General features: G+C 52.1%; 1 protein-coding gene across 1 annotated transcript in view; it reads right to left on the bottom strand.

Moving 5' to 3' along the window:
- Positions 1-16,051, bottom strand: part of LOC139232819 (zonadhesin-like) — a 197,652-nt gene that overhangs the window by 146,875 nt on the left and 34,726 nt on the right. The window contains exons 5-7 of the mRNA XM_070863314.1: positions 5,425-5,468; positions 2,679-2,845; positions 535-801 (exon numbers count right to left, since the gene is read on the bottom strand). Of these exons, the coding sequence (XP_070719415.1) occupies positions 535-801; positions 2,679-2,845; positions 5,425-5,468 (478 nt within the window). The remainder of the gene's footprint in view (positions 1-534; positions 802-2,678; positions 2,846-5,424; positions 5,469-16,051) is intronic.

The following is a 16,051-nucleotide window of genomic DNA, read 5'->3' on the forward strand; positions in this document are numbered from 1 at the left end:
GGGGGTGAGGGGGGGGTTGGGGGGGGTGGGAGTGAGGGGGAGTTGGGGGGTGGGGGTGAGGGGGGTTGGTGGGTGGGGGTGAGGGGTGGTTGGGGGGGTGGGGGTGAGGGGGGGGGTTGGGGGGGTGGGGGTGAGGGGGGGTTGGGGGGTGGGGGTGAGGGGTGTTTGGGGGGTGGAGTGAGGGGGGGTTGGAGGGGAGGGGGTGAGGGGGGGTTGGGTGGGGGGGGTGAGGGGGGGTTGGGTTGGGGGTGAGGGGGTTTGGGGGGTGGGGGTGAGGGGGTTGGGGGGGTGGGGTGAGGGGGGTTGGGTGGGGGGGGTGAGGAGGGGTTGGGGAGGTGGGGGTGAGGGGGGGTTGGGGGGGTTGGGGTGAGGGGGGGTTGGAGGGGTGGGGGTGAGGGGGGGTTGGGGGGTGGGGGTGAGGGGGGGTTGGAGGGGTGGGGGTGAGGGGGGGTTGGGTGGGGGGGGGTGGTTAAGTGGGGATCGGGCCTGATGGGAGGAGCTTCGAAGAGCCTCGCTAACGAAACGGTCCCTCACCCGAATTGTGCTGTGCGTCGGCACCGGGATGGTGACCGCCCCCGATAGCCAGGCGTGGCTCTGCGGCGCGGTCCGGTGCCACAGCGGCGTCTCGCGCGTACCGTCCCCGACCAGAACCCTGAGCGTCGCCCCGTCATCGAAACCGCCGTACATGTGGTACGAGAACTCGACGCACACGTCCCCGCTGACATTCAGAGGCCGGCTTTCCAGGCGGATGAACTGCCTGGGAGCCAAGTTGCTGGCCTCCTGGTGGATGTAGTAACCTGTTTGAAAGACAAGATAATAACCAAATGTGACATCTTATTCAAACATAGAAACATAGACAATAGGTGCAGGAGTAGGCCATTCGGCCCTTCGAGCCTGCACCACCATTCAATAAGATCATGGCTGATCCTTCCTTCAGTACCCCTTTGCTTTCTCTCCATACACCTTTAGCCGTAAGGGCCATATCTAACTCCCTCTTGAATATATCCAATGAACTGGCCTCAACAACTCTCTGCGGCAGGGAATTCCACAGGTTCACAACTCTCTGAGTGAAGAAATTTCTCCTCATCTCAGTCCTAAATGGCTTACCCCTTATCCTATGACTATGTCCTCTGGTTCTGGACTTCCCCAACATCGGGAACATTTTTCTTACATCTAACCTGTCCAATCCCGTCAGAATTTTATATGTTTCTATGAGATCCCCTCTCATTCTTCGAAACTCCATGAATATAAGCCTAGTCGATCCAGTCTTTCTTCATATGTCAGTCCTGCCTTCCCGGGAATCAGTCTGGTGAACCTTCGCTGCACTCCCTCAATCGCAAGAATGTCCTTCCTCAGATTAGGAGACCAAAACTGTACACAATATTCCAGGTGGGGCCTCACCAAGGCCCTGTACAACTGCAGTGAGACTTCCCTGCTCCAATACTCAAATCCTCTCGCTATGAAGGCCAACATGCCATTTGCCTTCTTCACCGCCTGCTGTAACTGCATGCCAACCTTCAGTGACTGATGTACCATGACACCCAGGTCTCGCTGCACCTCCCCTTTTCCTATTCTGCCGCCCTTCAGATAATATTCTGCCTTCGTGTTTTTGCCCCCAAAGTGGATAACCTCACATTTATCCATATTATACTGTATCTGCCATGCAGTTGCCCACTCGCCTAACCTGTCCAAGTCACCCTGCAGCCTCATAGCATCCTCCTCACAGCTCACACCGCCACCCAGCTTAGTGTCATCTGCAAACGTGGAGATATTACACTCAATTCCATCACCCAGATCATTAATGTATATTGTGAAGAGCTGGGGTCCCAGCACTGAGCCCTGCGGCACCCCACTAGTCACTGCCGGTCACTGAAATAAAAGTCCGGGGTGCGGTTCTCGAGCAACAGAAATTCTGTAGGTTAGCGCGTCCCGTTAACGCCCGGGTGCGGTAACGCGCGCGAACTCCAGTGCCGGTTTAGCGCCGGCGTTAACCGTTCGCGCCCGGTACCTCCAAGGCCTCGCAGATCGTGACGTCGTGAAGTGCGCAGCGCCCCGTTGCCGCCCCGGATGGAAAACGCCTCCTCTCGCCCGCCGCTGTAGGGCCTCGCGCCGGCAAGAGGAGGCGCCGCGGACGCGGCTGGCCGCTCGGGGGGAGCGGTAACGAAAGGGAATGGGTTTCAGCGAGCGCTACCTTTAGTGTTCGCACCAGCCTGGTTTTCACGTTTCACCGGGGCACAAGGTGTCCCAGTTACCAAGGCGATCGCAATTTCTCAGCGCTCTGCCGCTACCGCCCCGCTCTCGGACTTTAGCGGCCTAAGAGAAGTGGTTTGGCGCTGAAGCTGAATTTCGTGGGAGGCAAGCACGATTCGCGCCTGCCGCTCATTTCTCAACTACGAACGTTTTTTTGCGGCCCAAAACGAGGCGTTACCGGATTTCTCCGCCCGCACTTCGATCACACTTGCCGTACTATTGACTAGAATTTACAGCACACAAACAGCCCATTCGGCCTGACGGCTCGGGCGGTGTTGAAACGAGGCCCGCGCCCGAAAACGGTTCGGTTCAGCCCGAGGAGCGTCAGGGACTCCCCCCCCCCCACTCCCCCCCGCCAGCCCGTTACTGGGCCGAGGTCAAGAAACGACCCTCCCCGACCCCCGCCCCAGCCCCGCCACATCTTTCAGGCTCCTACCTGCCTCCTGCCTGTCCCACGGTGCGGGCTGGTCTGCCGGCGGTTTGGTTTGCGCCGACCCTTTGACCCTGCTCCAGTCTCCATCGTCGTTGCCGACTGGTTGGACCCACTTGCAGAAGGGATCCGCGTCGTCGTTAAAGTCACAGCGCGTGACGTAATCTACAGGCGGAAAGCAACAGTCAGCTCAAGCAAGTAACACGGGCCTGGTCAGTTCATGTCAAACATAGAAACATAGAAACTAGGTGCAGGAGTAGGCCATTCGGCCCTTCGAGCCTGCACCGCCATTCAATGTGATCATGGCTGATCAGTACCACCTTCCTGCTTTCTCTCCCTTAATCCCTTTAGCCATAAGGACCACATCTAACTCCCTTTTGAATATATCTAACGAACTGGCCTCAACAACTCTCTGCGGTATCAACAACTCTCTGCGGTAAGGAATTCCACAGGTTCACAACTCTCTGAGTGAAGAAGTTTCCCCTCATCCCAGTCCTAAATGGCTTACCCCTTATCCTATGACTATGTACCCTGGTTCTGGACTTCCCCAACATCGGGAACATTCTTCTCACATCTAACCTGTCCGGTCCCGTCAGAATTTTCTATGTTTCTATGAGATTCCCTCTCATCCTTCTAAACTCCAGTGAATACAGGCCCAGTCGATCCAGTCTTTCCTCATAGGTCAGTCCTGCCATCCCGGGAATCAGTCTGGTGAACCTTCGCTGCACTCCCTCAATAGCAAGAACGTCCTACCTCAGATTAGGAGACCAAAACTGAACACAATTATTCCAGGTGTGGCTTCACCAAGGCCCTGTACAACTGCATAGAAACATAGAAACATAGAAAAATAGGTGCAGGAGCAGGTCATTCAGCCCTTCTAGCCTGCACCGCCATTCAATGAGTTCATGGTTTAACATGAAACTTCAGTACCCCCTTCCTGCTTTCTCGCCATAACCCTTGATCCCCCGAGTAGTAAGGACTTCATCTAACTCCCTTTTGAATATATTTAGTGAATTGGCCTCAACTACTTTCTGTGGTAGAGAATTCCACAGGTTCACCACTCTCTGGGTGAAGAAGTTTCTCCTCATCTCGGTCCTAAATGGCTTACCCCTTATCCTCAGACTGTGACCCCTGGTTCTGGACTTCCCCAACATTGGGAACATTCTTTCTGCATGTCTAAACCCGTCAGAATTTTAAACGTTTCTATGAGGTCCCCTCTCATTCTTCTGAACTCCAGTGAATACAAGCCCAGTTGATCCAATCTTTCTTGATAGGTCAGTCCCGCCATCCCGGGAATCAGTCTGGTGAACCTTCGCTGCACTCCCTCAATAGAAAGAATGTCCTTCCTCAAGTTAGGAGACCAAAACTGTACACAATACTCCAGGTGTGGCCTCACCAAGGCCCTGTACAACTGTAGCAACACCTCCCTGCCCCTGTATTCAAATCCCCTCGCTATGAAGGCCAACATGCCATTTGCTTTCTTAACCGCCTGCTGTACCTGCATGCCAACCTTCAATGACTGATGTACCATGACACCCAGGTCTCGTTGCACCTCCCCTTTTCCTAATCTGTCACCATTCAGATAATAGTCTGTCTCTCTGTTTTTACCACCAAAGTGGATAACCTCACATTTATCCACATTATACTTCATCTGCCATGCATTTGCCCACTCACCTAACCTATCCAAGTCACTCTGCAGCCTAATAGCATCCTCCTCGCAGCAAGACCTCCCTGCTCCTACACTCAAATCCCCTCGCTATGAAGGCCAACACAATGATGGTGTTGAATGGGGTGAGCGGGTTGCCGTGGCGAACGGTGACTAAGAACTTGCGCCTCTCTCGACCCCGGGACATCGCAAAACTCGTTACAGCCAGTGTGGTACCTTTGAAGTGCTGTGACGTAGGAAAGGCGGCAGCCAATTTGTGCACAGCAAGATCCCACAAGCAGCAATGCGACAAATGGCCAGATCATCAGTTCTCAGTGATGTTGGTTAAATATCGGGCCCCAGGGGGACATTTCTCATTTCTCTCCCTGCTCTTTTCTTCAAAATAGCGCCCGTGGGATCTTTTATCCGCGAGGGCAGAGGGTGGGGGGGGATGCCCTCGTGTTTAACATCTCATCCTGAAAGACGGCAACTCCGACACAGTGCGGCGCTCCCTCAGTACTGGCACTGGGAGCGTCGGCCTGGATTTTTGCACTCGAGTCTCTGAAGTGGGACTCGAACCCACGACCTTCTGACTCGGAGGCGGGAGCGCTACCCACTGAGTCAGAACGCAAGAGGATTGGATCCCCCGCCGTTATCCCCGAGTGCGGGTCTGAAAATTGCCATTGGGAGAGGGCGGGTGCCAACCAAACGGCCAACCAATGGCTTTTATTCCCGCGGTTACAGAGGGATCTGGGTGTCCCTGTACGTGAGAGTTAGCGTGCAGGTACAGCAAGTGATCAGGAAGGCAAATGGAACGTTGGTCTTTATTGCAAGGGGGATAGAGTATAAAAGTAGGGAAGTCCGTAAAGCACCGGTCATCCTCCAGTAGCTTGCTGGAATGGCCACAACTCCACGTGCTAGTCTTGGGCCGTCAGCCAATGGAGGCTTCACAGCCGGGCCTGATCCTGTTACCCAAGACTCCTCTGCTCCCTCCACGGATGCCTGACCGGCTGAGTGTTTCTGATGTGGTCTGGTCAGTAGCTGCTGTGTTTCAGTTCTGACGGGAAACGCCCTATGTAGACCGTATGATGGACTGTACCTTTAACTGGGTCTTCGGCGGAGCAATCCAGGAGTGGCGAGGGTCTGGGTGAGGACAGAAGGGAGGAGTCAGATTATTCATAAAGCCAGAGAGAATACTGCAACACCTCATCCACGACAGTGCTGTCCCCTGGCACACTCAAAAAAAACATCACCAATTGTGGGGGGGGGCACCTAAAAATAAGGATGAACTTTCATTTGTATGGCACCCACACATCCTCAGGCCATCCGAAAGTGAGCCGTTAATGGGTAAACCTACAAACAAACACTGGGAGGTATTCAAGGAGGTAGCTGGTATGATATAATAGCAACAACTTAACATGGTTAAATATCCCGAGGCGCTTCACAGGAGCGACTATCAGACAAAATTTGACACCGAGCCACATAAGGAGATATTTGGACAGGTGAACAAAAGCTGGGTCAAAGAGGTAGGTTTTAAGGAGTGTTTTAAAGCAGGAGAGAGAGGCGGAGAGGTTTAGGGAGGGAGTTCCAGAGCTTGGGGCCCAGGCAACAGAAGGCACGGCCACCGATGGTGGAGCGATGGAAATCGGGGGAGCGTGAAAGTCCAGGATTAGACGAGCGCGGAGATCTCGTGGGGCGGGGGGGGGGGGGTTGTAGGGCTGGAGGAGGTTACAGGGATAGGGATGAGTGAGGCCATGGAGGGATTTGAGCATAAGGATGAGAATATTAAATGCAAGGCCTTCCTGGACCGGGAGCCAATGGGGACAGAGCGACTGAGCACTTGGACAGGTGCGTGCTGATCAAAGTGAGTCAGTGTGGATTTATGACGGGCAAGTCATGTCTGACTAATCCCATTGGATCTTTTGTGGAGGTCACTAACATGCTAGCTAAGGGGAGGCCTATGAATGTTATCTAGATGACATCGAGATAACATTCATCTGGGTTCTTCAGGAAGACATTTGATAAAGTTTCACAAGAGATCATTAGCAGAAATCAAAGCGCACAGAATTGGAGGCAGCCACGAGACGTGGGTTGGGGAGGGGTCGAGGCCATGGAGGGGTTTGAACACAAGGATGAGAATATTAAATGCAAGGCCTTCCGGGACCGGGAGCCGATGTAGGCCAGCGAGCACAGGGGGCGATGGGCGAACGGGACTTGTGCGAGTTCGGAACGGGGCAGCCGAGCTTTGGATGATTACAAAACCGATACAAGACAATACAATCAATACAAGATCAATGCATACCCTTAAAAGGCAAATGCTCCACGCGTGTAGTTAAACAACCAAGCTCAATAAGCGAGGGAGGAGACGGGGTCCAGTTAAAAAGGTGAGACTTACACAAGTGTCAGGAATTGAGAAAAGGGCTACAAGGCAAGTATTAAAAGGTGGGAAACGGAACACAAAAAAAAACTTGGCAGGGATATCAAGGCTAACAGTAAATATATTAAGAGAAAGAGAGTGGGACAGGGCAGCATGCACCCATTAAAGACAGGTGCAGGTGATACTGTAGTCGACAATAAGGAAATAACAGACTTGTTAAATGAATACTTTGCATCCATCTTCACAGTAGAAGAAAAGGATCAATGACCAGTGGTCTAAGGAAAACTAAAAATAAATCAAAGGTAGGAACTTACCGGATTTAATCTAAGTTTAAAAAAAAATGCTAATGGTGAAAATAATGTGACTTAAGATGGATAAATCTCCTGGACCTGATGGTTTCCACCCCAGGGTATTAAAAGAAGTCGGTGAGGGAATTGCTGACGCATTGGTCAAAATCTTCCAAAGCTCTCAATTCAGGAGTTGTACCGTTGAATTTCAAATGTCACTCTGTCGTTTAAGAAGGGTGGGCAGGGAGTCCAGGTGAGGCCAGACCTGTCTGCCCAACGTCAGTTGTGGGGGAGTTACTAGAACCTGTCATTGGGGACAGAGTGACTGAGCACTTGGACAGGTGCGTGCTGATCAAAGTGAGTCAGTATGGATTTATGACGGGCAAGTCATGTCGGACTAATCTCATTGAATCTTTTGAGGAGGTCACTAACATGCTAAATAAAGGAAGGCCTATGAATGTTATCTAGATGGTTCTTCAGCAAGACATTTGATAAAGTTTCACAAGAGATCATTAGCAGAAATCAAAGCGCACAGAATTGGAGGCAGCCACGTGACGGGGGTTGGAAGATGGCGGGGAGATAGGAGACAGAGAGTAGGGATAAAGGGTACGTTCTCTAATTGGTGAGATGTGGCCGCTGGTTTTCTCTAGGGATCCGTACTGGGGCCTCAGCATTTCATGATATTTATCAATGACTTGAATGAAGGAACAGGGAGCCGTTTATCCAAGTTCGCTAAGGTTGGAGACACAGTAAGCAGTGCTGAGGGAACACTCAATTTCGGGCACCGCTCCTCAAGAAGGATATATTGGGGGAGAAGTTCGGGAGCGGCCCGTTTGGGACGCTAACTTTTCAAAGCTGGAAAAATGAGCGCTGGCCGCGAATGGTTCTTAGCTTTTTCTAAACTCGGTGTTAGAGCTCCTGGTGGGAAGTGGAGTGCAGGTGGGTCGGTAGTGGTGCAGCACTGTACAATGTCCCGTGCAGCGCTGTACAGTGTCCCGTGCAGCGCTGTACAATGTCCCGTGCAGCGCTGTACAGTGTCCCGTGCAGCACTGTACAGTGTCCCGTGCAGCGCTGTACAATATCCCGTGCAGCGCTGTAGAGTGTCCCGTGCAGCGCTGTACAATGTCCCGTGCAGCTCTGTACAATGTCCCGTGCAGCGCTGTACAATGTCCCGTGCAGCGCTGTACAGTGTCCCGTGCAGCACTGTACAATATCCCGTGCAGCGCTGTACAGTGTCCCGTGCAGTACTGTACAATGTCCCGTGCAGCGCTGTACAATGTCCCGTGCAGCGCTGTACAATGTCCCGTGCAGTGCTTACTGTGTCCTGTGCAGCGCTGTACATTGTCACGTGCAGCGCTGTACTGTGTCCCGTGCAGCGCTGTACAATGCCCCGTGCAGCGCTGTACAGTGTCCCGTGCAGCGCTGTACAATGTCCCGTGCAGCGCTGTACAGTGTCCCGTGCAGCACTGTACAATATCCCGTGCAGCGCTGTACAGTGTCCCGTGCAGCACTGTACAATGTCCCGTGCAGCGCTGTACTGTGTCCCGTGCAGCGCTGTACAGTGTCCCGTGCAGCGCTGTACAATGTCACGTGCAGCGCTGTATAATGCCCCGTGCAGCTCTGTACAGTGTCCCGTGCAGCGCTGTACAGTGTCCCGTGCAGCGCTGTACTGTGTCCCGTGCAGCGCTGTACAGTGTCCCGTGCAGTGCTGCACTGTACTGTGTCCCGTGCAGCGCTGTACAGTGTCCCGTGCAGCGCTGTATAATGCCCCGTGCAGCGCTGTACAGTGTCCCGTGCAGCGCTGTACAGTGTCCCGTGCAGCGCTGTACAGTCCCGCGCAGCGCTGTACAGTGTCCCGTGCAGCTCTGTACACTGTCCCGTGCAGCGCTGTACAGTGTCCCGTGCAGCGCTGTACAATGTCCCGTGCAGCGCTGTACAATGTCCCGCGCAGCGCTGTACAGTGTCCCGTGCAGCTCTGTACACTGTCCCGTGCAGCGCTGTACAGTGTCCCGTGCAGCGCTGTACAGTGTCCCGTGCAGCGCTGTACTGTGTCCCGTGCAGCGCTGTACAGTGTCCCGTGCAGTGCTGCACTGTACTGTGTCCCGTGCAGCGCTATACAGTGTCCCGTGCAGCGCTGTATAATGCTCCGTGCAGCGCTGTACAGTGTCCCGTGCAGCGCTGTACAGTGTCCCGTGCAGCTCTGTACAGTGTCCCGTGCAGCGCTGTACAATGTCCCGCGCAGCGCTGTACAGTGTCCTGTGCAGCTCTGTACACTGTCCCGTGCAGCGCTGTACAATGTCCCGTGCAGCGCTGTACAATGTCCCGCGCAGCGCTGTACACTGTCCCGTGCAGCGCTGTACAATGTCCCGTGCAGCGCTGTACAATGTCCCGCGCAGCGCTGTACAGTGTCCCGTGCAGCTCTGTACAGTGTCCCGTGCAGCGCTGTACAATGTCCCGTGCAGCGCTGTACAGTGTCCCGTGCAGCGCTGTACAGTGTCCCGTGCAGCGCTGCCGCAATCCGGGGCTTCTTCCCTCCCTCAAAGGGAAGGACCATTGCTGTGGGCTCTGCACTGGGACCAGTCAGCCGGTCCATTCACTGCTGCAGTGGGTCCAGCTGATCGATCGCGGCCCGGGAAAACTGAAAGACATTGGGTGGGAAAAAGCATTTTTAGAAACGTTGCTACTCACCTCCCCTTTATCTTCCATCCTGTCCGTGTTGTCGCCCGGCGATGCTGCGGGGGGGGGGGAGGGGGGGGGATGCGGTAACCACAGCTCGTGTCCGGAGCGGTGCGCACGGCAGTGACGTCACGATCTCCGGGCGCAGGAGATCACAGCGCAACATCTTACCAAGCTAGCGGGAGCCATTTATCTCGGCGCGTCCGTACGGTGAGCCGTTAGCGCCGTTACCTTCTGCAGACGATAACGGGAGAAGCTAAAGAGGCCAATTTCTAGGCTGTTGGCTTTGAAAGAGGGTATAGCGCAGAGTCACCAGGGTGATGGGGTAGATTTGGAGGAACTCTATCCTCAGATTTAAGCCTCCTCATTTGGTTGCGGAAACGGACTGAAGTGAGCGAGGCGATTCTTGGCAGCCTTAAGTCAAGCAATATTCAGGGAATGAGGATTAAACGGCAGCCTGTGAATTCACGGCCGGGTTAGATTGTGTGTTTCTCTCCTCTCTTTCCCCTTCATGGTCCTCCTTTTGATGCCTTTTATTCAATCCGACTACCAAAACAAAAGTACGGATTTCACAAATACAAGAAAGACTTAAGAACATCAGAAATAGGAGCAGGAGTCGGCCATTCGGCCCCTCGAGCCTGCTCCGCCATTCAATACGATCATGGCTGATCTGATCATGGACTCAGCTCCACTTCCCCGCCCGCTCCCCATAACCCCTTATCCCCTTATTGGTTAAGAAACTGTCTATTTCTGTCTTAAATTTAGTCAATGTCCCAGCTTCCACAGCTCTCTGAGGCAGCAAATTCCATAGATTTACAACCCTCTGAGAGAAGAAATTTCTCCTCATCTCAGTTTTAAATGGGCGGCCCCTTATTCTAAGATCATGCCCCCTAGTTCTAGTCTCCCCCATCGGTGGAAACATCCTCTCTGCATCCACCTTGTCAAGTACCCCTCATAATCTTATATGTTTCGATAAGATCACCTCTCATTCTTCTGAATTCCAATGAGTAGAGGCCCAACCTACTCAACCTTTCCTCATAAGTCAACCCCCTCATCCCCGGGATCAACCTAGTTGCATTTATATAGCGCTTTTCACGACCACCGGACGTCCCAAAGCGCTTTACAGCCAGTGAAGTACTTTTGAACTGCAGTCACTGTTGTAATGTGGGAAATGCGGCAGTCAATTTGTGCACAACAAGCTCCCACAAACAGCAATGTGATAATGACCCAGATAATCTGTTTTAGTGATGTTGGTTGAGGGATAAATATTGGCCCCAGGACACCGGGGAGAACTCCCCCCTTGCTCTTCTTGGAAATAGTGGCCGTGGGATCTTTTACGTCCACCCATGAGGGCAGACGGGGCCTCGGTTTAACGTCTCATCCGACGAAGGCACCTCCGACAGTGCGGCACTCCCTCAGTACTGGCACTGGAGTGTCGGCCTGGATTTACGTGCTCAAGGCCCTGGAATTGGGACTTGAAACCACATCCATCTGACTCAGAGATGAGGCTGCTACCAACTGAGCCACAGCTGACATGGGACAAACTTATTGACGAATGTGCTGAGCTGCCTGATATAGACAGAGCACTTAATCTGTTACATAGAAAATAGGTGCAGGAGTAGGCCATTCGGCTCTTCGAGCCTGCACCGCCATTCAATATGATCATGGCTGATCATTTAACCTCAGTACCCCACCCCAGCCTTCTCCTCATACCCCTTGATCCCTTTAGCCGTAAGGGCCACATCTAACTCCCTCTTGAATATATCTAACGAACTGGCCTCAACAACTTTCTGTGGGAGAGAATTCCACAGGTTCACAATTGTCTGAGTGAAGAAGTTTCTCCTCATCTCGGTCTTAAATGGCTTACCCCTTATCCTTAGACTGTGTCCCCTGGTTCTGGACTTCCCCAACATCGGGAACATTCTTTCTGCATCTAACCTGTCCAGTCCCGTCAGAACTTTATATGTTTCTATGAGATCCCCTCTCATCCTTCTAAATTCCAGTGAATATAAGCCTAGTCGATCCAGTCTTAATAGAAACATAGAAACATAGAAAATAGGTGCAGGAGTAGGCCATTCGGCCCTTCTAGCCTGCACCGCCATTCAATGAGTTTATGGCTGAACATGCAACTTCAGTACCCCATTCCTGCTTTCTCACCATACCCCTTGATTCCCCTAGTAGTAAGGACTTCATCTAACTCCTTTTTGAATATATTTAATGAATTGGCCTCAACAACTTTCTGTGGTAGAGAATTCCACAGGTTCACCACTCTCTGGGTGAAGAAATTCCTCCTCATCTCGGTCCTAAATGGCTTCCCCCTTATCTTTAGACTGTGACCCCTGGTTCTGGACTTCCCCAACATTGGGAACATTCTTCCTGCATCTAACCTGTCTAAACCCGTCAGAATTTGAAACGTTTCTATGAGGTCCCCTCTCATTCTTCTGAACTCCAGTGAATACAAGCCCAGTTGATCCAGTCTTTCTTGATAGGTCAGTCCCGCCATCCCGGGAATCAGTCTGGTGAACCTTCGCTGCACTCCCTCAATAGCAAGAATGTCCTTCCTCAGGTTAGGAGACCAAAACTGTACACAATACTCCAGGTGTTGCCTCACCAAGGCCCTGTACAATTGTAGCAACACCTCCCTGCCCTTGTACTCAAATCCCCTCGCTATGAAGGCCAACATGCCATTTGCTTCCTTAACCGCCTGCTGTACCTGCATGCCAACCTTCAATGACTGATGTACCATGACACCCAGGTCTCTTTGCACCTGCCCTTTTCCTAATCTGTCACCATTCAGATCATAGTCTGTCTCTCTGTTTTTACCACCAAAGTGGATAACCTCACATTTATCCACATTATACTTCATCTGCCATGCATTTGCCCACTCACCTAACCTATCCAAGTCGCTCTGCAGCCTCATAGAATCCTCCTTGCAGCTCACACTGCCACCCAACTTAGTGTCATCCGCAAATTTGGAGATACTACATTTAATCCCCTCGTCTAAATCATTAATGTACAGTGTAAACAGCTGGGGCCCCAGCACAGAACCTTGCAGTACCCCACTAGTCACTGCCTGCCATTCTGAAAAGTCCCCATTTACTCCTACTCTTTGCTTCCTGTCTGACAACCAGTTCTCAATCCATGTCAGCACACTACCCCCAATCCCATGTGCTTTAACTTTGCACATTAATCTCTTGTGTGGGACCTTGTCGAACGCCTTCTGAAAGTCCAAATATACCACATCAACTGGTTCTCCCTTGTCCACTCTACTGGAAACATCCTCAAAAAATTCCAGAAGATTTGTCAAGCATGATTTCCCTTTCACAAATCCATGCTGACTTGGACCTATCATATTACCTCTTTCCAAATGCACTGCTATGACATCCTTAATAATTGATTCCATCATTTTACCCACTACCGATGTCAGGCTGACCGGTCTGTAATTCCCTGTTTTCTCTCTCCCTCCTTTTTTAAAAAGTGGGGTTACATTGGCTACCCTCCACTCCATAGGAACTGATCCAGAGTCAATGGAATGTTGGAAAATGACTGTCAATGCATCCACTATTTCCAAGGCCACCTCCTTAAGTACTCTGGGATGCAGTCCATCAGGCCCTGGGGATTTATCGGCCTTCATATGTCAGTCCTGCCATCCCGGGAATCAGTCTGGTGAACCTTCGCTGCACTCCCTCAATAGCAAGAACGTCCTTCCTCAGATTAGGAGACCAAAACAAGCAGAACCTTTGTAATTGGTGGCTTTGGTAATGGAAAATTGTCAGCACCATTTGCCCGATATACTTGGCTGCCGGCAATAAGCACAGACGGTGCAAGTGCTTGGGGGCTGTGCAGTGGAATTATCACAAGAAGCTCTATCTCCCTTTGCTGTGCTTGAGGGTGCGAAGCGGTTGGCTCCTGAACAGGGGCTACTCGGACCAAAGACTTAACGTTGGAGATTCAAAAGTAGCCCCTTTACTTCGTGAAACACGACCAATCTCATCTCGACCAATCGCCACTTTGAAATGTGACGGCCGAAATCTCGGAAGGAAGAGCTAACCATTGCTCCTGACCTAGAGCCAGGAATTTACAAGCATGCGCCAATCTACACATTTGCCTTCGTGACAGAAATTACTGGAGTTTACATAATTTGCTGCAATCAGGCTTTATGGCCAGAGATAATTGCACTTAGATTGCTCACCATTAGCAACACATTTATCATGAACAATGCTAAGGGAAATCAGTGCACACCGATAAAAGCAAAATGCAGTGGATGCAGGAGATCTGAAGTAAAATATATATGTCATCATCATCATCATCATCATTAGGCAGTCCCTCGGAATCGAGGAAGACTTGCTTCCACTCTAAACGTGAGTTCTCAGGTGACTGAACAGTCCAATACAGGAATTACAGTCTCTGTCACAGGTGGGACAGACAGTGGTTGAGGGAAAGGGAGGGTGGGACTGGTTTGCCGCACGCTCCTTCCGCTGCCTGCGCTTGCTTTCTGCGCGCTCTCGGCGATGAGACTCGAGGTGCTCAGCGCCCTCCCGGATGCACTTCCTCCACTTAGGGCGGGACTGGTCTTTGGCCCAGGGTACTCCCAGGTGTCGGTGGGGATGTCGCACTTTATCAGGGAGGCTTTGAGGGTGGTCCCTTGTAACGTCTCCTCTGCCCACTTTGGCTCGTTTGCCGTGAAGGAGTTCCGAGTAGAGCGCTTGCTTTGGGAGTCTCGTGTCGGGGCATGCGGACTATGTAACCTGCCCAGCGGAGCTGGTCGAGTGTGGTCAGTGCTTCGATGCTGGGGATGTTGGCCTGGTCGAGGACGCTAACGTTGGTGCGTCTGTCCTCCCGGGGGATTTGCAGGATCTTGCGGAGACATCGCTGGTGGTATTTCTCCAGCGACTTGAGGTGTCTACTGTACATGGTCCACGTCTCTGAGCCATACAGGGGGGGGCGGGTATTACTACGGCCCTGCAGACCATGAGCTTGGTGACAGTTTTGAGGGACTGATCTTCAAACACTCTTTTCCTCAGGCGGCCGAAGGCTGCGCTGGCGCACAGGAGGCGGTGTTGGATCTCATCGTCAATGTCTGCTATTGTTGATAGGAGGCTCCCGAGACAGGGGAAGTGGTCCACATTGTCCAGGGCCACGCCGTGGATCTTGATGACTGGGGAGGGGGGCAGTGCTGTGCAGCGAGGACAGGCTGGTGGAGGACCTTGTGACAGAATACTCTCCACTTGCCAGAAGGTGCTGTTGCACCAACATGCAAGACCAGAAACATACACAATTCTTACAGGGATTGACAGGGTAGATAAGTCATTCATCTCCATGCCGTGGGCGGGATGGCCGCTGCACTTGCCTGTGTAACAAAAGCCGCATCCAAGCAGTTCATTGTCTTGAAGTGCCTTGCAACATTTTTTGACATGACTGGATGATATACAGTTAACTTTGGCAGGGGAAACTTTATAGGCGTAATGCCGAGTGAGCTCACGGGTCAAGAGAACAACATTATGCGAGCTGCATTCCTCTAAACACTCTTGAGTGATGATAGCAAATAAATCTTGGTGACTTTAGGGGGCAAAACGTGTATTGCATTCCTCTCTCTGGCATTTCAGTGATGAAATGATGCCTGCTACAACAGCCAATAGCACATATACAAAACATCTACCCTATCGTGAACAATGCCAAAGAAAATATATGTATGTACATGTGTGAGGGAACACTCCCCATTTGCCTGGATGAGTGCAGCTCCAACAACACTCGAGAAGCTCGACACCATCCAGGACAAAGCAGCCCGCTCGATCGGCACGCTACCCACCACCTTCAACATTCACTCCCTCCACCACCGGCGCCCCCTGGCTGCAGTGTGCACCGTCTACAAGATGCACTGCAGCAACTCGCCAAGGCTTCTTCGGCAACACCTCCCAAATATAGAAAGTAGGTGCAGGAGTAGGCCATTTGGCCCTTCGAGTCTGCACCACCATTCAATATGAGCATGGCTGATCATGCACCTCAGTACCCCATTCCTGCTTTCTCTCCATACCCCTTGATCCCTTTAGCCGTAAGGGCCACATCTAACTCCCTTTTGAATATATCTAACGAAGTGGCCTCAACAACTCTCTGCGGTAGAGAATTCCACAGGTTCACAACTCTCTGAGTGAAGAAGTTTCTCCTCATCTCGGTCCTAAATGGCTTACCCCTTATCCTTAGACTGTGACCCCCGGTTCTGGACTTCCCCAACATCGGGAACATTCTTCCTGCATCTAACCTGTCCAGTCCTGTCAGAATTTTATATGTTTCTATGAGATCCCCTCTCATTCTTCTGAACTCCAGTGAATAGTCGATCCAGTCTTTCTTCATATGTCAGACCTGCCATCTCGGGAATCAGTCTGGTG

Source organism: Pristiophorus japonicus, chromosome 20, assembly GCF_044704955.1.
Source record: "Pristiophorus japonicus isolate sPriJap1 chromosome 20, sPriJap1.hap1, whole genome shotgun sequence".
NCBI lineage: Eukaryota > Metazoa > Chordata > Chondrichthyes > Pristiophoridae > Pristiophorus > Pristiophorus japonicus.